Source organism: Centrocercus urophasianus, unplaced genomic scaffold (genome assembly GCF_019232065.1).
Source record: "Centrocercus urophasianus isolate 14NV4802_14NV808 unplaced genomic scaffold, USGS_Curo_1.0 seq_756, whole genome shotgun sequence".
Classification (NCBI taxonomy): domain Eukaryota; kingdom Metazoa; phylum Chordata; class Aves; order Galliformes; family Phasianidae; genus Centrocercus; species Centrocercus urophasianus.
The window spans coordinates 1-21,573 of record NW_024885373.1 but is presented as its reverse complement, the minus strand read 5'-3'; the positions used below and the strand labels follow the sequence as shown (position 1 = coordinate 21,573).

Below are 21,573 nucleotides of genomic sequence, written 5' to 3'. Positions count from 1 at the left end.
GAATGCAGTTGCCATTTACAGTACTTACATTCAGAAGCTCAAAGTAGTTTTGTTTTGTGTTTTTTTTTTTTTTTTTTTTTTTACTCATACGAATTTTATTTTTCTGTGGGTTTAAAAGCTGAGAAATGCTGCTGGCAAGTGTTGTTGAGTTAATGAAAAAAGGCATGGACCTCTGAGCTAGGAGCAGTTTTCCTTATCAGAGATGTTTCGTTGTGTGCGTACAATCTCAGGATGCTTTGTTGTTTGCATTAAGTTGGTGCTTTTTCCAAAGCTGCTAAACCTGTGATAAATGAATGATGAAAATGCTCTAGATAAAATCACAATTACTTCTCATGTAGAGAACACCAGCTTATGCTATGCTTAGGCTTTTTTTTTTCTTCTTCTTCTTCTTCATACTCTGCTTGTATGTAGTGGTTATCAAAATGGTGTTTTTCTGACTAGGTGTCTTGATGTTGTAGGTGTATTTTTCTGTGGTCTTTGGGAAGCTGCAGTCCCTGCCCATTTCAGCTGGGTGATGTCTGTTTGCCACCCCCTGCGTAAGTGCAGAAGGTGCCGACTGGGAAGTAGGGCTGCAGGGTTGTTCATTCACTCCCCAAGCAAGGGAAGGCTGTCGGCAAGTCAGGGGAGGCCAGCACTCAGTTATGCATGGGGACTTCTGTCAGAATGAGCCTGGGCTGTAAAGGCTTTTGTGAGTAGGTGAAACCATGGCTGCCTTAATGGTCTCTCCTTTAAGTGATTCGTAAACGTATATTACAGGGGTTTGTGTGTACAGAACTGCCTTAAACATGACATATCTGCCTTTAACATGATTTTAGGAAGCTCTTACTCTGGGTCATTTATGACATGGGTATTTAATCTTGTAGCAGACGGATATTGGTTATCTTATGGTTAATGAAATGCTGTAACTGCTTTAGGGCATGGCAGTATTTTGAGACAGAGTGTGTTCTAGTTTGATCTGTTAGTATTTCTAGTAGATTTTTATTACACTGACAAAAATTGATGTCTGGAAATTCAGAGGCTTAAGCAGAACCTAGAGTGAGTGTGCCCTCCCTGTAATGGTCCTGTGACAGGTTGCTGAGTGCTGTAGGGAGCCTGCTTTTGAGGATGGGGAGCTAAGTCATCAGAAAACTGATACAGCTGAGCAAGTGCTCCAGTGCTCCATCCTGTGCATGCTCTTCCTTCTCCCTGGAGCCACTGCCTGTGGCTGGACACCTCATACACAGGGCAATATGTGACCTGCTCCTCTCACTGTCACCTGCCTCCTCAGCAGCACCAAGCCAAGGTGATTCTTGGTTCTTTCTCCAATGTCCAGGGTCATTAAACTGGAATAAAAACATTGATGGTAATCTTGCTGCCCTGGCTTTATGGTTTTGTGAGCAAATCTTGAGCAGTGGCAAAGGGTTAACTCAGGTCTGTGTGGAACTGAGGGAGCATTCTGAACAGCTTTAGTGCTGAGCACGTCTGGTTAGGTGTGCCTGCTTTCCCTTGTGCTCAGAGTTGTCGTGCACCAGTTGAGACTTGTTCTAAGTGTGCATGCATTCCTTTATTCTTCAGGCAATGGACCAAGAGAAAACTTCAGTAGTTAACGTGAAGTGCAGCAGTATTGTGGTCTTCCAAGTAGATTTTAAGTTTTGATTTGGATTGTTTCAGTAAATATTGTAAAACTGTGGGATGTCTTGCTCACCTTCCTGCTTTTGTTTGTTTGTTTGTTTGTTACCTCTGCCTTAGGCTAAGCCATGACTTCAGGATGTGGGCATGTGGACTCCCAAGGCTGAGCTCACTACTTTGCTTGAGCAATGGGAGAAAGAACACGGCAGTGGGCAAGATATGGTTCCTATTCTCACCAGGTGAGTTCCATAAAATAACTTCTGATATTCAGATTTAGGAATTTGCTTGAGAGCAGTTTTTACTGTGTTGTTTGCTTGAAGGTTTTTAATAACTGGTTAACTGTTGGTAATTAAGTTATCCCTGGCCTGAAATTTGAACGGTGAGTGTAGTACTTAAATGCATACAAGCTTACTAAGCATTTATATTGCAAAAGGTCTTACACAGTCTACCTGTAAACGTGGATTTAATACTCTGAAATAGTAGAAACTGATGGAATCATTAAACAAGTGAAATAAATTTGGTATGTTCTTCTGAAACTTGTAATTTGTTGATCAAAATAGAAAGCTGTGAGAATGTGGTTCCATTGGAGTGGTGGTGTGGGGTTTGTAATTGCACTGATGCTGGGCAGTTTATGTGAAAGTAAGAGAGAGACACATTGGATGGAGGGAGCCTTACTGAAAAAATTTTACTGCAACTCATACAGCATGCTTAAAGGGAAATTTCAGAAGTTGATTTTTTTTTTTTTAACTGGACATTTTAACGTTGCCGTGTTATTGTGTGAGGAAAATATTCCCTGGGATGTTTCTAGGTATGTATGTGCTAGTAACACCATTCATTATAGGAAGTCTTCTACAAGAGGATTATTTAAAGTATCAATTGTAGTTGTGGTTTCCCAGGCCAGACCTCTCTTACGCAATCTTGTAATGTTCTTGGTATAATAAGGCAGTCACAGGAATTCCACAAAGTTCCTCCTCCCACCTCTACTGTCAGAGCTGTTGTCTGTGTGGTGTGTGCCTGAAGGGCTTACTGTGCTCACTGGTGCGTTAGAGCAGCCCAGGTTTCTGTACCATGCTGCTCTGTGTTCTTGGGTCAGGTACCTTAGTGCACAGATCCTGAGCTGGCACTGGGTAGAAATGACAGAAATGTACTGGAGCTTCTTCGCGCAGACCCGTGTTATGCCTCACCTTGCAGGCACAAATGCTTGCTTTTTATACTGCTCCTTAGAAATAACAGTGCAGAAGAGAGAGATGAGCTGCAAAAAGCCAAAGCCAAGTGTTTAAAAATGAGTAGGTCTCTTGAAAATCCTGAGCCGTATTTTGGTGCATCTGTGTGTACTGTTGTCTGGTTTGTGTATTGACGGAAGCATATGTGCTGCTTCCAAGATTTTTGTCACAATGACGAACACCAGAAATTTAATGTGTTCTAAGAAATTTAAATTCAACATGCATTTTGTTGCATTGATAGAGGTTTGGAACTCCTCGAGTTCCTTCCATTCTTTGGGCCTAAGCAAATCTGATAATCCTCCTTTGGTTCTCTAAGGTTTCTGTACAGCAAGGAGAGAGTTGATGGATAGTAAGAGCTTAGGTATTTTGGCTGTGGTGTAGGTAACAGGTCTACTTAAGGTTGATAGTGAGGAGATGTACCCTTGGCTCTAGCAGGTTTTACAGTGCTTCTGAGAAAAAAAGAGAAAGCTATATATCTGTCTGGAATACAAGGTCTTAGATACTGCATAGGTTAAGAAGAATTTGCTGGAAGATGTGCTAGGAATCCTCCCCAAGTGGAGCTTGTGTTAGCTGATGTCTGGAGATAGCAGTGCTCTTGCGTATTGATTTAGGCTTATGGCAGAGGAAGCTGTGGTCATGTTTGTTTGGTGAGTGATGTTTTTCTACTTCCTTGTGCCTTCTAAGTTACTTGGAAGAAAACTTCTCTTTGTGCATGGGTGCCTGCTAAAATGTGATTCTGATTCAGCAGAGGTCAGAGTGTGACACAATGGCAGGAGCACGGTGTTTTGACTTCAGCTCCACAGACCAAATATGGGGTATGGTATGTTGCAGTGTGGTATTGCAGAGCATCCTGTCTGTAGTCTGTCATAAAGGCACCGCTTTATATTGTGCCTTTTGCATCAGTGGTAGTGTTGCAACTTGAGTGTCCCCACAACCTCCTTCTTTGACTTCAAGTGAGCCATGTTTCTGGCAAGTGAAAGTGAGAATATGACCAATTTTCAAAGGTGATCTGCAGGGATAGTTGTAAACAATTTGGGGGAAAAAAAAGAGTCCAAAGTGGGGGGAAGAACACCTGTCCCTCATGTAGTACCTAGATCTTGCTTGCAAACTCAAGTGGATAGGGAGCTAGCTTAATATCAAGTGAATAAAGGAAATGTTGAAACCTGCATAAAAGATCAGCATTTGTGTGTTTGTTCTTTTTGTTTTTTGTTGTTAAAACCTTTTGTGTCAGTGCCTGTGTTAAGAGGTGAGAATGAGCTTTGGTAGTTTGTCAATTCTCAGTAAAAATGGTAGGAGAGTGGAATAAGCCATAGATGCATCCAAGCCACTTCATAGTTACTCTTTGTGTGCTTTCAGTCAAAAAAATTTTTTTTTTTTTTTTTTTTTTTTTATTTCAAAGCCAATTTTGAAGAGGCAGTGCTTTTATATTTTGGTCAGATGATTGCGCCTAGTTGTCTCAAAATAAACGCAACCATCCAAATCAGATAATCAGTGATTTGTATGCCTGTTTCATCTAGGCTGTGATAATGTTGTTGTCCTTAGAACCACTCAGAAGCTTCTGCTGGCATGCTCTTTGGCTGCCTCCCTAATCTGCATGGGCTGAGGAGAGTGCTCAGCTCACTTTCCGTGCTGCTTGTCAGTCCCTCCTGGCATGTACTCAGTATGCCAATTATCACCTAAAAAGACCTAGCACCTGCCTAAACTGAATAGGAAAGTGGGCAGAGTTGCTTGTTTAGGGCTTATCCCACTCCAGAAGAGGAACTGTAAGGTGAAGGGTACTGCTTAAATTCCTATTTCTTGTAATTCTCTACAGTATCTGTTGTAGACATCACCAGGACTCTAACATGAGTAAATAAGCAGTATTGACTCCTTCAGAGCATCACACTTGAGTGCCACTGGGATGCTGATAAGGTCTCAGCATGTTTTGATGGGCTGGTGGGGAATGAGGTACCAGAGGGCAAGGCTCTTTATTAACCCTTCTGGGTGAACCATCTGAAATCCTCTGGTAGTGCTGAATGCCATTCAAATGAAAGCTGATAAGCTGTTTGATAGCACTGTAACAATAGGCTAACGTGAGGAGTTGCACGTCGGGGCAGGACGGAGTGGATTATGCTCGTTTTATGTCGTTCCTTCTATAGGATGTCTGAGTTGATTGAGAAGGAGACTGAAGAATACCGCAAAGGGGATCCAGACCCTTTTGATGACCGACACCCTGGTAAGGCATTCTGAGTGGTTTTGATAGCTCTGCATCAGCTGATACATGATAATTCATGTTTAAAAGTAAGCAAAATCTAGCCTGAATCTGTTCACTACTGATCAGGGTCTGGTGTGACTAGTACACCTTTTAAGTAGGTAATTGCAACTAGAGGAAACACTAACTTGATGAATAATGCGTATGGCTTCTATAATTCTGTTTCTGATAAAGGTACAGCTAACTACATTATTCCACAGTCAGTCGGAAGTTAGTAGTTCAGTATTGAAGTCTTGAGGTACATAGATAAGTCTTTTCCTGTTTCCTCTATAGGTCGAGCGGACCCTGAGTGTATGCTTGGTCACCTGCTAAGGATACTTTTCAAGAATGATGATTTCATGAACGCGGTAGGTTTGCTCTAAGGACTGTACCTGTCAAGTCTTCTTGACACTTTAATATTTTTGTTTTCTGTTATTTACCTCTGTACTTGTGCTTGTTTAATATTAGTTTTACTGGTGGTGGGACTATTTCTTCCATAACAGTGGCTTTTAAAGTCTGTTTAAATACAGCTTGTTTGCTGCTCTAGAGTGACCCAAGGAAAGGGGTAGTTCATGAGCTATTCAAGAGTACTGGAATACACGTATTAATGATCGAATTAGTTCTTCTCAGCATTTATCAGTCTCTTTAAAGAAAGTGTAGGTCCTGTAATAAAAGTTTAAAATCCTAATTAATTTCTGTAATGGAAATTAATACCACTAATTCCCGTGCTTTTTCTTTGAATACTTGGGAATGCTGGAGTGCCTGTACAGGCAGAGTGTATCTAGCTCTAGTAGGCTCAGGCAGAGCATTTGGAGAAAAGAGCCTGGCTTTCCTCTTGCAATGCTCTACCCTTTCATGAGTTAATAGCCAGAATTTTTTTCTGGCTTTCTCTCATCTCAGCGCACCGCCTGTATCAGTGCATGCTGCTGCAAGGTTTCTGCCAGATTGCTTACGTGGGGCTTTCTGTCTTAAACTGCAGTTGATAAGCAAAAATGTATGTATTTGATTTTGTAATGTTTTTTTTCAGCTATTACTCTCACATGATTACACTGTTAGTGAGCTGTAATTATTTTAGGCATTTGTCTTTACAAATCAGTTCAAGAAAAGTATTTAATCAGTGAACGTCAGATCAGAGGGGGATTCTGTTTCTCGGAGAAGTTACTTCAACTCCTGAATTTTAAACTGATGCTTTTCCTGATCTTCTCTAGCTAGTGAATGCTTATGTGATGACGAGCAGAGAACCTCCATTAAACACTGCTGCCTGCAGACTTCTTCTGGATATCATGCCAGGACTGGAAACTGCTGTTGTCTTTCAGGAAAAGGTATCTTGTATACTAAGGTTTAGTTTATAAGCTTGGTGTATTATGTACTCCAACAGTTCACCCCATAGGAGAAACCAGTAAAAAGCAACATTTAAATCCTATCTCTGGGAGACAATCTGTTTAGCCTCGTTAAAGGTTTGGGGCTTTCTAATGTGGGCTTGTTCAGCTGATCAAATCTTAAGTATTCCACAGCTTGTAAGTTATAAGAGGACTGATTCAAACAGAGGAACTGGAATTATGTATGATACGTTCAGCATATCTGTGGGATGGGAGGCCATGCAGAGAGATCTAGACAGGTTTGTGCAGTGGGCCTGGGGGAACCTCATGAAGTTCAACAAAGCCAAGTGCAAGGACTGGCACCTGGTCATGGCAACCCTTACTATCAGTACAGTCTGACGATGTGAGGATGGAGCAGCTCTGTGCTGGTGAGACGTGGAGTATTGCATCCATATGTGGGAGTCCTCAGTACAGAAGGGAATGTGTCTGGAGGAGGACCTGAAAAATGGCCCAAGGGATGGAACACCTTCCCTGTGAGGACAGGCTGAGAGAACTGAAACTGTTCAGCCTGGAGAAGGTTCTGGGGAGACCTGACAGCAGCTTATCTGTATCTGAAGGAGTGCTGTGAGAAAGAAGGGTGCAGACTCTTTAGTGGGATCAGTTGTGATTGGACAAGAGGAAATAGTTTCAAATTAAAAGAGGGGAGATTTAGATTGGACAAAATAGTTTCTTACAATAAGGACCATGAAGCACTGAACAAGTTGTCCAGAAAGGTGTTGAATACCCTGTCCATGGAGATGTTCAAGAATAGAGCTCTGAGCAACCTCATGTAGCTAAAGGGTGTCCGTGTTCGTTGCAGGGGAGTTAGACTAGATGACCTTTAAATGTTCCCTCCAGCTCAAATGATTTATAATTTAAATTAATGTTTTGGGAAATGTTATATTTAAGTTGTTATTTTATAGGTCCATGAGTGAAGCAGGCAGAATAGAATGTTAAGACTTGCTGTAAGCTTGTCACCTGGTAATCCCTACTGCATCAGAGTGATAGTATTATTCAAGCTAAATGATGAGCAAGTCATAATTCAAGCAATCTAAAGCCTGTGTGCTTCATGGAGATTATCTAGAACTGTTATGGACAGCTAAATTCAGCTTCTGTATGTTGGCAAGTGTGGTTTATGTAGGAATGCACAAAGGGTTGAAAGCGAGGAGAAAGCAGATTTTGTTCCTGAGCCCTGCTATCTTCATCTTTAAAAATAAATTAATATAGTATTTTTCTAAAGTCTGGAAATCAGGTAGTGCTTCATGTGGAAGTTTCACTTGAGTTCCTTTACTATTAGAAATAGAGATATGGATTCTAAAGTGTGGTAAGAAGAGGGAATCATGCATATCCTTTCTGAAGTATTGAATTTAATATGGTATTTTTGCAATCTGCTTAAAATCTAAGGCTTTGACCCAAAGAAGTTAAAAGCAAAGTGATAGGCTTCTTCCTTGAGAAGGTTATAGTTTTTATTCTTGAAACACAAAATCTCTATGTTAATAGAAATTTTTTAAGCCCTAAAGTGCCAAACTTAGCTTAATTTTTTTGTGACTAGAAAATATATGAAATTCATTTCTGGTTCCTAAGGTTTTCTTTTTGTAGGAGGCTTTATGACGGACAATCGCTGTTCTAAGAATGTGTTGTTCTGGTCATAAGGACGCCCTCTAGCGCCCAGTGGATTTCGCGTCTCATTTTTCTAATGTCACAAGAACACTTTAATTAAAATTTAATTATTATTTAATGTATAACGGACAACTCTTTAAAAATGTGTAAGCTGGAGGTTCTTACTGAAATGTGTGTCTATTCATTATTATTATTAACTGATCTTTTTCTGTGTTGTACCTACTTCTCAAATTCTGTACAAGGTGCAAGATCTTGTCATGCTAATGATGTTATGGTATTATATATGTTTCAAAATCCACTAGTCATCTAGAGGGAAAAAAAATAGTAGAATCTTTCATTCTAACATGTAGTCTTTTAATTAACTGTTTTAGTTAACACTTATTCAGCCTTGTTAAGAAAAAATGCCTGGCAGGCCATGTTCAATCACTTCTGAGTTTTCCTGTTAAAATATTAATGTTTAACACTGTGGTTTTCTTATATGTGGGTTGGTATAATTGCATACATTTCTCTCTTCCCCAATATATATATATGTATGACTATTGAGGATTGCTCTTTTGATCAGTGAGCAGTCATTAATGTAATGAGTTCCTCTGGCACCGGAAGTGTTTTAAGTGACTTTTCAACTACTAAGCTGTTAGAGAAATGTAAGTAATTTACCACTTTTTTTTTTTTTTCTTAGTGTAAGTTCAACATCATTTCTTTGAAACCCGCCAAATTGTTGGAGATCTCTATTAGTAATACTGACAGGAAAAAAAAAAAAGCCTAACTGTTGGAATTGCTTTCTTGTTTCCTGCATTCTAGGAAGGAATAGTTGAAAATCTCTTTAAATGGGCACGAGAAGCTGATCAGCCACTAAGAACATATGCAACAGGGCTTTTAGGAGGAGCTATGGAAAACCAAGATATCGCTGCCAATTACAGGGATGAGAATTCACAACTGGTAATGATCTCTTGATGCACACGTCTATTTACAGGACAGATATGTCTTTTTTTTTTTTTTTCTTTTTTTTGAGAGTGTGTGGTGGTACTCTCATGTATGTGTTAACATATACATTTTATAGTGGTTATAATATATTCACTCAGTAGCTCATACTTTCTATCCTTTCCTGACTGAATTTGCTGAGGCTGGGCTATGCAGCCTGGTTATTCTGTTACACTGTTCAAAAATGCCTATGAAAACCTAAGGCAAATACTGTACTTCTTGATGGGACTCATATTCCTAGTTTCCTTAAAGCAAAGATTTCGAAGACTTAGATATTGTGTGTGGTAGCTTAAACACTGAGCAGAAATGAAAGTTAAGTCAATATGGAGATAACTTCATAGGAAATGTTATATATTTTAAAAAGAATCATATGAAGAATAAATCTTTCACTAGTTTAATGTTAAATCTATATGATGATTATCAGCAGTTGAGATGACTGTCAAAAGGAAGAAGGTTAGGCAAGCTTGTTTTTCAGAGTGGTGTACAGTGTCACTTAGTGTGTCAAACCATAGATGCATTCTTCTAATTCTTGCATAGATAAGTCCTTCAGGAGTAAAAGCAAGCTCTTAGCTTTTCTAGAACTGCAGTTTATCAAAACTCCTGCTTTGAAAGGAAATGTTGCCTTTATTCTAAACTAGGCAGATGATGAAAAAAAGATGCAAGATAGTATGTGGTTCTTAATGGGTTTCAGACAACACTTCTTTCTCTTTCAGGAAAGTGAGTGAAGTTTTTTATTTATCTATTTATTTGTTTATTTTAGAGTAAAAGCTACAGCAAAAAGGGTTGGGGCTTTTTGTTCACTTTGAAATTGTTATTTCTCTGGGGAAGTGTGTACTTCGGCATGCCTGGTATTTTGTGGAATAGACTTCTTTATGTGATAAGAGCAGAGGTAAGAGCCAGTGCGAGGAAAGGAAATGTGTTCTTATGCATGCTGCTTTTGTGAAACAGGTGGCTTTGGTGCTTCGACGGCTGCGGGAATTACAGGTTACTGAAATGACCACAAAACAAGAAAACAAGCGTCCCAGTCCTCGGAAAGTGCCATCAGATTCTCTGCTGCCTTTGGATGAAGAGGCTGTGGATATGGATTATGGGGAGATGGCAGTGGATGGAGAGCAAGAAGAAGTGGCTGGGGATATGGAGATCTCCTTTCATCTTGATTCAAGTCACAAGACCAGTAGCAGAGTCAACTCTTCTACAAAGCTAGATGATGGGGGATTAAGAAAAAGCAAATCAGGGAAACAGCATGAAAGAGATGGCTTCCGGAAGGCCAAGCAAAAACTGGGCTTCTCTGCTTCAGAACCAGAGCGGATATTTGTTGAACTGTCCAACAGCAGCTGGTCAGAAATGTCCCCATGGGTGATTGGCACTAATTATACACTTTACCCTTTGACTCCTGCCATAGAGCAGAGGCTCATTCTTCAATACCTGACTCCCTTAGGGGAATATCAAGAGGTGAGCGTATATATGAAGGTGGGAGGACTCTGTCAATTCTCCTGACGCAACTGTCAGTGGTACTGTGGGGAAAAGTTGAGAGCTGTTTTATCGCTCACCAGTGTTTCCTAATATGACTAAGATCAGTAACATTTTCTGAATTGTTGGCTTTCAAATTGATGAAGTCATTATTTTGAATGGTACCTACCAAGTAATACTCGAACCTGAGCCTAGCAGTTGTCTGGAATAGTAGTTAGAGCACAGTGCTAGGAATCTTATTCCTGGTCTCTGTTAACTTTGATTATTTACATCATACAGGGTAAGTCACTTTGTTTGAAATTTTTTTCAAACAAAATGTGCATTTTTTTCCCGTTTACTCCTGGGAAGTTAGTGGATTTCATCTTTAGAACTCAGAGGAAATAGTGAGCTTAAAGTTCTTTCTGCAATGGTTTGTATGACTTCTGCAGTGTTTCTGATAAGAAATGGCAGTGTAGATGCAAATGCTTTTGAGAGCTGTTGTTACTTAAAATAGTTGAGCTACATCAGATTTACCAGGGTGTTTCCTGTTCCTTTTTTTTTTTTTTTTTTCTAACTATGAACTTCAGCTTAGCGTAGATCTGCTGACCGCCTTCGTCTTTGTAGATATTTCTAGGTGGTTTAACTGAATTTGAGATGGAGCAAAGCAACGCAGTTCTGCTTTTGTGTTATGCACTGTGTGCGTGTGCCCTGCTTCTGTGAGAACCAAAGAAGCCATTATCCCCCTAATACTCTGCATGCTGACTGGATCACTTCATACGCCAGGAATAACAGGAAAGAGAAATAGGAATTAGTGCCATAAAGCCATTACAAACAGAATTATGCAGAGGGTTTTGGTTTGTTACCCTGCTCTCCTGTTTCTTCTGTTCAGTTGTTGGGTAGTTGTCTTTGCACAGATGGAAAGTGGAACCTATCACCAGGGTGGTACCTATGTGGACTTACGATAGCTGCACTTGAAGGAGTGCCTTAAGATTTCCTGTGGCAGCTGTCATGCACGTTGCTGCAGTCAGCAGATGTATTACAAGAGGTCTGTTAACCTTTATTGCTTCCTATGGATGGAGCTGGTTACCACTGACCTCTCATAACAGGTATCTGTCAATAGGGGGAAACTGGGGGGTTTGAAAGAGTAAAAGTCAAAACAGACCTTGAATTTCCTGTGAAATGTTCAGCTAGCCTCCCAATGTTATTTTTCTCAGCTATTACCCATCTTCATGCAACTGGGATCAAGGGAGCTGATGATGTACTACATTGACTTGAAACGAACCAATGATGTGCTGCTTACTTTTGAAGCCCTTAAGGTAAATCACTTCTGTAATGCAAAATTGCACTGTAAATGGGAAAATCATGGAATGTATTTACATGCATCAAAGGCATATGTTTGTCTCCCTTAGGCCTGCATGTATACTAGGGTCCCCTGGGATTGGCTGCACTGTGTTTTTGTTTTTATAATTCTTGGGTATTGAAACTATTATTATTATTAGTTGTGGGTGAAGTGCCATTGATTTCCTCTGCCATTTACTGATCTAAAGGTGGTAAAAATTTCTTTTTCCATCAAAACCTTACACTACTACTGCTCTGGGATTCCTGTTATTGCCTGGGATATTTGTGAGGGGTAAGAAGCATAAGCATCCTAATCCCAGTAGCTCCAGAATGCCATCCTTGAGCCTGACGTTTGAAATCACTCACACATAACTGCTGTATCAGTTAGTAGTCACCCAAAAATACGGGAAAAAAATACAAGATAACCCTCTTTTAAATGAAACCTACAGCACAACAATTAATTCTTCTATGAGTTCCTTCCCTCTTCCACAGTGACTTCTCTGGCTTCAGTCTTCCAGTATAATCTTTCTGTTTCATTGTCATTTGCAAATTTATTTCCAAGCAGGAACATTCCTACAGAAGGTGTAGGTTACCTCAGCTGTGAGTGGGGTGGGGGTTGCAGTGATTCTTCCTGTCTCCTCCTAAAGTGTAAAACAAAGTGATTGCTGTCTTTTTTTGCTTGTTTATCTTCGTATGCTTATTTCTTGAATATGTTAGAAGTCAATCTTATTTGGAGCATCTAGTGACGTACTGTAACTGAAAATGTGCTAAATGTGACACGTGGCATTTAAGTTCTAATTTGTTTTCATCCAAGAAACATTTCTAATTCTGCACAGTTAAAGGGAACTTCTCAGACTGGAAAGAGTTCATTTCTGACTACCAACATTGAGGTACACAAGTAAACTGTTCAGAAGACAAACAAAAAGGTGCACAAAAAAAAAAAAAAAAATCATACCATCAGTCTATTCATTTTGTCATCTTTATTTACTGTATGTCTGCGGCGTCATTCTCAACTCTGTGCCTGCCATAATGTTCAGGCAGATGTATACCAAGCCATATAATGGTGCAAGTGTGGATAAGTGCTCATTTCGCCCTCAGACACCCCGAGTTACCTTAATATCAGTTCAGCATTAGTTTTGTTGCTACTTTAATGAATGCTAGTGCTGATACAAGGGGAAGGGCAGATGTGCAGAGTGGGGAAGAAGGGAAAGACTTGGACAGCATATGTTTGTGATAAGTTAGACTCAGCAAGCAAGCAAAAATTTCTTATTTCTAATGATCTGAGGTTGTGGAAGCCTATTCCCAAAGTCTGCAATGGAATAAATTGACCAGTTGAGGAGAGGAAGGTTGTCTGCTTCTTTCCAGCAGGATTGGTGATAATCTTAACGCTGTGGAGTGTCAGTTATTGTCTCAGGAGTACACCAACAAGAAATACACTAGCGAGGAAAAAAAAAAAAAACAACAAACCAGCCCTCAACATTAGTGTTTTCTTCAGGCATTAGTCAAGCAAAATAACTTATTAAACTGATAATATTTTTAATAAGGAGACATAATTGTTTTAAGTGCTGTATGAAAGTTATATGTAGGCCAGATATTACACTGTGCACTTAAATGTAACAAAAGGAGGAAATAAGGTGGATAAAGTGTGGAGTGCTTGTTTTCTGCCAATCTGTTTTTCTACAGCTGGAAGGGAGGAATTGATGACAGTTTGAACAATCTGCTTTCTTCTTTCTTTAGCATTTGGCATCGTTGCTGCTGCATAACAAGTTTGCAACCGAGTTTGTTGCTCACGGAGGCGTGCAAAAGTTGCTGGAGATTCCTCGTCCTTCCATGGCAGCCACAGGAGTTTCCATGTGCTTGTATTATTTATCTTACAATCAAGATGCAATGGAAAGGGTAAGATTCATTCTTTAGCGTAACTGCTGTAATTTTAATGATTTCAGGGGACTTAGTCTTCCTCCCTTTGTTCAAATGTAAGATAAATATCTCCTAAGTCAAAAAACAAATTTGTATGAGTCTCTGGTATGTGCCAAGGCAACAGAAAACGTAGAAATAATGGTGCATTTGAGTATTTTGTTTCAAGGGTGTGAATTTCAGTTCCCAGGGAACGTAACTGAAGACCTCTCTGTTTTTAGCATTGCCTCATTACTTCCGTTCACCCTTTTCACTCTATTGTTCCCCTTCCCTGAAGAAGGAAAAACTCCTTTCTCACCTGTCTTTCCTTTCCCACCTGTTCCAGCATTCTCCCGTACTTGAGATTGATTTTTTTTTTCTTTTTTTTTTTTTTTTTTTTCCCTCATCCACACTCCAGGTGTGGATAGCGTCAGTGTTATATGGTGCCTTGGTCAGATTCCAGACATCAGTGCAATTCCTTTGGTGTTGGCATGCAGCAGAAGACTGATGCATCGTGCAGGAAACAGCATTAAAGGATTTTGAGTTCTCTTTGGCCTGAGCTTATAAGTGTTGAAACAGCTGATAATGACGACTAGTTGCTCACCTCAGATTTCAGTATTTTTAAAAAATGCATCATAAAAGGTTCCTCCTGTCAGTTGATTACTGCTCTTCCAGCAAGAATCTTTCAGTAGACTGGTATATCAGTCTTCCATTAATCTTCAGTTTCCCAGATACTTGAAACAGTGATTCTGTTTCTGTTTTTCACACTGGCAGCAGCACTTGTGTGCTAAACCAGATCCAGCAACGAATCCAGTTTATTCTGTAGTTGCAGCTGTGCCAAGGGAAGGAGAGAGGGGAAAAAAAAAAAGAACTTCCAGCTTGTAAACGTTACTGCTGGCACATGGAGGATCCTGCTCTGAGATTCATTCACAGCAACTGTAAAATTATAGCCTTCTAAAGCTGCCCTGCTTTATGAGTGATGACTGTTTCCGTTCATGGCCTGCCTTGGAATTGTCTGTTTTTGTGTGGTTTTTTTTTTTTTTTTTTTTTTTTTTTTAATTCACTTGAAAAATGAACAATTTGAAGTAGTAACTCTACATTTCTGCTCATTTTGAATTTTGAATACTGTCTTGAGTGTTTTGATTTGACATGTCTGACACTCTTAGTCACATATATACTTGACTGGCAGAGGTTAAGGGCCTATATATGAGGATTCTGCTGGCATTTATATGGGTGAACTCAAAAACTTCTTGGTAACTATGATTGACAGGTCTGTCTTTGTGTCATGTCTTTTATGAAGGCAAGAAAGGCAAAATGAGTGTAATGTTTTCTTTCTTTTTGCTCATTTTGTCAGAAAATGGATCCTTGCTGTATATGTATTGCTTGGTGTTCCTCTGAGTTTCATTTGTCATAAGAAAACTGCTCTTTTTTTTTTTTTTTTTTTTTCTGGTTGCACTTGTTGCTTGCATGATTGTTCTAATGGCAAACCAAAGGCTCTGGCAGGGTGCTGCATGGACATTGCTTCTTCTTCATGTCCTCACAGCATGTCATAAAGTTATGTAGCTGCACGTGGTGATGTTTTCTTATCTACCACACATTATTCCCAATATTTACAAATATTTGGTAGAACAGATATGTGTTCTTTCCTCTCTTGTCTTTGGATATTTCAGAGGAAGCCAGTTTCGAGTGGCAGTTCATTGTACTTAATATGTGCCAAGCCTCATCTCTTTGGGTGGAGGTAAAGCTGGAACTGGTTACTCAGTCTCCTCTGTCAGTGTTCAACATACAGAAAGAGGGGATTAAAGCTTCAGCTCCCTGCGCAGTTCTTGTTGGCACTGACCTTGACAGAGGGTTAGAAGCTAATAAAAGATATAAACAATGTCAAAGTGCAGCTCTGAGCATGTGGTCTGCCCATCTCAGAGACAGGACTGAGGAAATAGACCAGCTAAGTTGTCTATTTCAAGAGAAAGTCAAGCTTTAGATTAGCACTTGATGGTCCTTGCTGTTCCCCTTGGCTTTGATACCGGAGTTTACTAGAACTTCAGCATAGTTTGTGGTGCTGTTAAATTCAGAAGAATTTTTGTTTCTTAGCTGAAAACTTGTCTTCTCTGGCTCTAGTGACACTCTCTTCAGATGCTTTGCTCTAGTGACACTCATCTTCAGATGCTCTCTTCAGATGCTTTGAAACTGGATGGACCAGTTGCTAGTCCTGTGTTTCCACATGATGCTCTTGTAGTCTCACTGAGGCCTTGTTTCACTGGTCTGGAAATGGGGCTTTTGTTGCATGTCTCAGATGTCAGTTACTCCCAGCTACACTAGGGACAGTTGTACCCTCTTTGTTTCAAAGAACTGACATCCTCCTCAGATTGTCCTCAGCAGTGTGTTTGAAGTCCTGCTCAAGAAAGTTCTTTCGCTTTCTAGGTGTGCATGCACCCCCATAATGTGCTTTCAGATGTGGTGAACTACACCTTATGGCTAATGGAGTGCTCCCATGCCTCAGGCTGCTGTCATGCTACTATGTTCTTCTCCATTTGCTTCTCCTTTCGTGCTGTCCTGGAGCTCTTCGACAGGCACGATGGCCTTCGTCGTCTGGTTAACCTGGTAAGACTTGTAGTTTTGTGTGTTGAACAGGGTTAAAACCACGTTTTGCACCCTCTGAAATTACTGAAGTGCGGAGAGTTCTGGTTGGTTTTGTTCTAGCTTGTTTGTTTATTCCTCTTCACTTCTCAAAAGGTAGGAAAGGTGAGGTGAGTTTTCTGAGTAACAGACAGGAGAATTCTTTTTGTGAATAACAGGATCATTGTTCAGAGGCTTGCTACTTCCTGTTAGCTTTTTGTTGCAGCTCCTAGGTTAAGCAGAACTCTCTCTGCCAGTGGTGGCTTAGTGGGAGAGTTCAGATGTTTCTCAGCATTCCACATGTGTGTCATGTTGTCATGCACCCTTCTGGATACAAATACATCCAACCTTGTTCCGAGGGAGGTATAGATGTGTTTGTGCTGTGCTTGGTAATCACAGTACCTTATGGACACAAACATACACTGTTACACTGTACAAAATCATCTAGTCCAACTGTCGTCCCACTACCATTGCTATTCACAAGCTACTAAACCACAAGGTGTCATAGGTTCTTTCCAACCTTGTGATTCTATGATTCTATGATAAACTGGTACTTCTGCATGGCATGGGCAGTCCTGATGGCTTGAGTTGGTACAAACTCAGAGACCTTGCCACTGCAGGGTGTAAGCACTTGTGCTGTGCAATATAATGCCTAATATAATACAACAGTGCCTCTAGACATTTGCTAATGTAACTTCTGGATTTTTTTCTGCATTTCCAGTGAAAGGGGGGAATGGTTCTTATTAGACTTAGCACTTTGTGTTTAAATGTTATCTGAACAGAAGAAGCTTTCATTCTGTGCCTGAGAGAGTCTGGTACAGATGACACATAAGCAAACTCAGTTTGGTTTTTATACAGGTGCGGCTGAGAATTGTAGGTGCTTTTTTTTTCTGAAGTGTGAACTGATGAAATTTTTTTTTTTCCACTCAACTTTTGTACTGAAGATAAGTACCCTTGAAATCTTAAACTTGGAAGACCAAGGAGCTCTGTTGAGTGATGATGAGATCTTTGCCAGTCGCCAGACTGGGAAGCACACCTGCATGGCCTTGCGGAGATACTTTGAAGCCCACCTTGCTATCAAACTTGAACAGGTGAAGCAGTCACTCCAGCGCACTGAAGGTGGTGTTTTGGTCCATCCACAGCCCCCATACAAGGTGAGCAGCATGCTGCAACCTCCCCACATTAACAAGGTCTGCATTATAGATACATAGATTGAAAATGTTGAGATGATTTTAATTGGTTGTGATAAATGATACTTGTCAGAGATTGTGTTTTTTAGGAATGAGCAGAGCAATACTGTTGTTGGACATTAATTTTTTTTTTTTTTAATTCTGCAAAAATGTGTGGTGTTTTGTTTATTTATAACTTTTAAAAAAAAAAATTGTGGCTTTTTGTTCTGAGGTAGTACCTTCATTTCTGGTTTCTGGCTTCATTTACAATGGCTTTCCATTGTAGTAAGTTGAAATGAAAAAACACTTTTTCACTTTTGCAAAAATCACGTATTTTTTAATGATTAACGTGTGTAAGGTGTTTGATTAGAAGATATTTTTTGAGCTGAAATGCAGGCTTATTTGCAATGCCATTCAGTATATTTTGTAGTCAGAAGTTAAAAACTTTAATTGAATATTTCTCAGACCTGTGTACTTTCTCATATGATTCTTTTGAGTGATAATCTGGTAGCTACTACACAGTAGCTTAAAAGCAGACTAGAATTTTAGAATAACTTTTTAAACTGGTCTAAGCTTTCTAGAACTGCAAAGAAGCAAAATGTATTATTAAACTTATTATTGCATATTACCATGGCAATTGCTGGATATTTTTTCTATAGCAGAGAATAAAACAAAGTAAATAATTTGCAAGAAAATAATAGTTTCAACTTTGATAAGACTCCAGTTTTCAGTTTAAATCACAGTGGTGAAGGACTTGATTTTTTTCTAATGTTCTCTTTCTAGTGATCTCTTTCTAATGTTTCCAACTCCTTTCCTGGCAGGCCTGTTCCTATACTCATGAGCAGATTGTAGAGATGATGGAATTCCTCATCGAGTATGGGCCAGCACAGCTCTACTGGGAGCCAGCGGAAGTTTTCCTTAAATTGTCTTGTGTCCAGCTCATGCTTCAGCTCATTTCAATAGCATGTAACTGGAAGACGTACTATGCAAGGTGAGCTGTTTGCTGTATTTCTTTAGAGCAGTAAGTTGTGACTTTGGGGCAGGATAGTCATTGAATTTCTAGATTCCCTCCTTCTCTTAGAGCGTGCAAGGCAGGTCGTAGGGGCCTGTGCTGTGGTTACGTGGTGCTTATAAAAGCATAGTGGAAAGCAGAACTAAAAACTTGAGGTGGAGAGATGCCATGAGAATCCTGAAAAACCAAGATGCCTCGCACCTTTGATTTGAGAAACCAGCATCACAGTACAGCTTAGGCACAGTTCTTCCTTTGCTTATCTTTTTGTTATAGAAGGGTTTTAGAAAACCTCTTAAGTAGAAGGTGAAGTCAAGACACATCTAATCCTGGAAAAGAGGTGGAAGATTTGGATGAAGTGGGCTTAGTTTATGCACAGTCCTCTGTTGCATCACTTTTATTCACTTATTGATACTTGAAGTATACTGAGTAGTTACATTGCAGAGGAGTTGTGAATATACAACAAGCCAGTATTTGAGAGGGGAAAAAGTCTGAAGATGAACTCAACACACAGTAACAGTGTCCCTAGATGATATACCACCAACTCTTAAACTCAGCATGTTTGTGGAGGGGCTTACCTTGTGATTCTACTTCTAGTTTTCTCCTGTATGGGGCACTGTGGTGATATCTTTCTGTGGGCCTGCTCCCCCACAGCCCACCCCAAAATTTGCAGCACTCTTACTCTTATAAGAGAAAGGGTACTATACCAGACTCTGGTAGAGACACTATTAGGATCCTGTCCCCAGTTCAGAGGGAGGATGGATGCAATGTTTCAGCCTCTGTTTATCCTAATGAGCATCTGATCTCAAGAGTGTTGGTGTAGTTCACTGATAAGTCACTGTCTGCTGTGGCTAGTTGTCATCAACTGTATTCTTGTCACCAGGACTCCCTTCTCCTTATTTCTGCTGTGAACAGGAGCTCTTTGCATAGCTTAGCTTTGAAAGCCTTTGAAATCTGTCCTGCTTTTGCAGTCCCTTCCCTCCCTCCCTCTCTCTCAAGTTGCATTCTCCTGGGTGATTTCAGTTCTCCTGCTTTTTATTCTCTGCAGCTGTTTCTTAACTGCAGCCTGGGTTAACTCCAACCTTTCCATACAGGCTTACAAGCCATCAATCCTTCTCTTTTTTTCCATTGTTCTGCTCTTCCACCTCGTGTTCAGCAGGTATATTCCACATACCTGTGTCTGTTAATCTGGTGCTGAAATTGCTTTTATCTATGTCATGTTTAGCAATAAAACTTGACAGACAGCTCCCCTTTGCTTCAGAGAGAAGACTTTTCTACTTCATTGGCAACGAAGTTTTTTAGACAGGGATATTTTTAAACTGAAATGCGTACAGTTAGGTTAGGTGAAGAAGCTTAGAATGCTTTTGTAGATGAGTCTACTTTGTGCTTCTGTAATTTCAAAATTGTGTTGCTTCTGGGAGCCTGTGGGCAGGGTGAGATGCATGCCAAACTGCAGTTGATAGTGTGTGTATTTACAGTATGTGAGCAGTATCTTCTATGAGAACCAGCCTTTTAGGAGCAGCACATTGATCAGAAAGCATCATCAAAAATATCAGATATGACAGGTTGATTTGTTATTAGAGTACACTTCTAAGAAGTTCTCATGTTGCTTTCAGGAACGACACAGTGCGCTATGCTTTGGATGTGCTAGCCATCCTGACTGTGGTTCCTAAAATCCAGCTACAGCTGGCAGAACCTGTGGATGTGTTAGATGAAGCTGGATCTACCGTTTCCACTGTGGGTAAGCTGAATGTGGTCTTGATTGATCGCACCGTTATCAATTGCCTTCTATGTGATTTTTGGTTGTTTTTTTTTTTTTTTTTTTTTCAGCTGGTTGTTGCTACATTGAGAAAAAGGGTTAAAATAATGTATACAAAGTTATAATTAGGGATACAGGTAAATGTGAGAGTAGACTGCAGTTAAAATTGTCGTGATTAATCTATGATTGTATTATAAATGTGAAGGTATGATCTGTGACTCACATTTGTTTTCAAGGGCTCATTAAGTACAGATGCAGGCAAATTTGCTTTTGTTATGGGACTATTAGGCTCCCTTGGCTTCCCAGAAATTTAGGTCTCCTTGGAAATATGGGAGAAGTATTGCTATAGATTTTGCAGAATCACATAATTGTAGGGGCTGGAAGGGACCTCCTATAGATCATCGAGTCCAGTCCTCCTGCAAAGCAGGCTACCTACAGCAGGCTGCAAAGTTAGGTGTCCAGATGGGATTTGAATATCTCCAGTGAAGGAGAATCCACAACCTTCCTGGGCAGCCTGCTCCAGCGCTCCTTCACACTCACTGTGAGAAAGTTCCTTCTTGTCCTGTCACCACAGACCGCTGAAGAGGTTGGTCATGTCTCTTTGACTCCCACACTTAAGATAATTATAAACATTAATCAGATCCCCCTCTGAGTGTTCTTTTCTCAAGACTGAACAGTCCCAGTTCACTCAGCCTTTCTTCTGTTTGAGTTATACTCTATACTCTGCTTTTGTTTGAGTTATATTCTAATTGGCTTCAGTATTCAGTATGCACATGAAGTGCACCTGGGTCAGATCTAAGGCCTATGTATTAAAGAGATCCTGACTCTGTGAAATGAAGAGGGATGATAGGTTTTGTGCAAAAGAAATTGTATTTTGCTTACAACTTTTTCTGGACTAAATACCTGTTTCTAAGTTTTTAATCTTCTGAAGTGGACGTGAAACATGTAGATTAATTTCATTTAGGAAGCTATGACATTATTTATTTTTTCCCCTTCATAACAAAGTCTCTTTTCTCTTTCTTGTCTACGTTGTTAATATCTTCTGCAGAAGTTGCTTTCTGTAGTAAGAATTAGAGGCATGCCTATGCATCTTCTCTGTGCCAGGTATGTCGGAGATGGCAATCCTGTGCCATGCCTGAGTCCTTGTTTACTGATATTGATGAAGGAGCATGAGAGTGTTTAAAAACAAAACAAAACCAAAAAATTTTTGTCAGGGAGGCAAGAGAATGTGTCTTATGCTAGTTAGGTTTAAAAAAAAAAAAAAAAAAAAAAAAAAAAAAAAAAAAAAACAACTTCAGAAATCCCCAGAATGAATAGAAA

The 21,573-nt window shown here is 39.9% G+C and overlaps 1 protein-coding gene across 1 annotated transcript; it reads left to right on the top strand.

Moving 5' to 3' along the window:
- The first annotated feature begins 1,295 nt into the window (after window positions 1-1,295).
- LOC122170995 (DDB1- and CUL4-associated factor 1-like) lies at window positions 1,296-20,393 on the top strand. Its single transcript, XM_042838306.1, is given in 13 exon segments — window positions 1,296-1,766; window positions 1,768-1,847; window positions 4,970-5,046; window positions 5,356-5,429; window positions 6,270-6,383; window positions 8,841-8,978; window positions 9,969-10,472; window positions 11,684-11,785; window positions 13,545-13,703; window positions 16,122-16,301; window positions 17,261-17,470; window positions 18,307-18,476; window positions 20,111-20,393. Coding segments are annotated over 13 exon segments (2,106 nt in total). The 5' UTR covers window positions 1,296-1,736; the 3' UTR covers window positions 20,379-20,393.
- The last annotated feature ends 1,180 nt before the right edge of the window (window positions 20,394-21,573 follow it).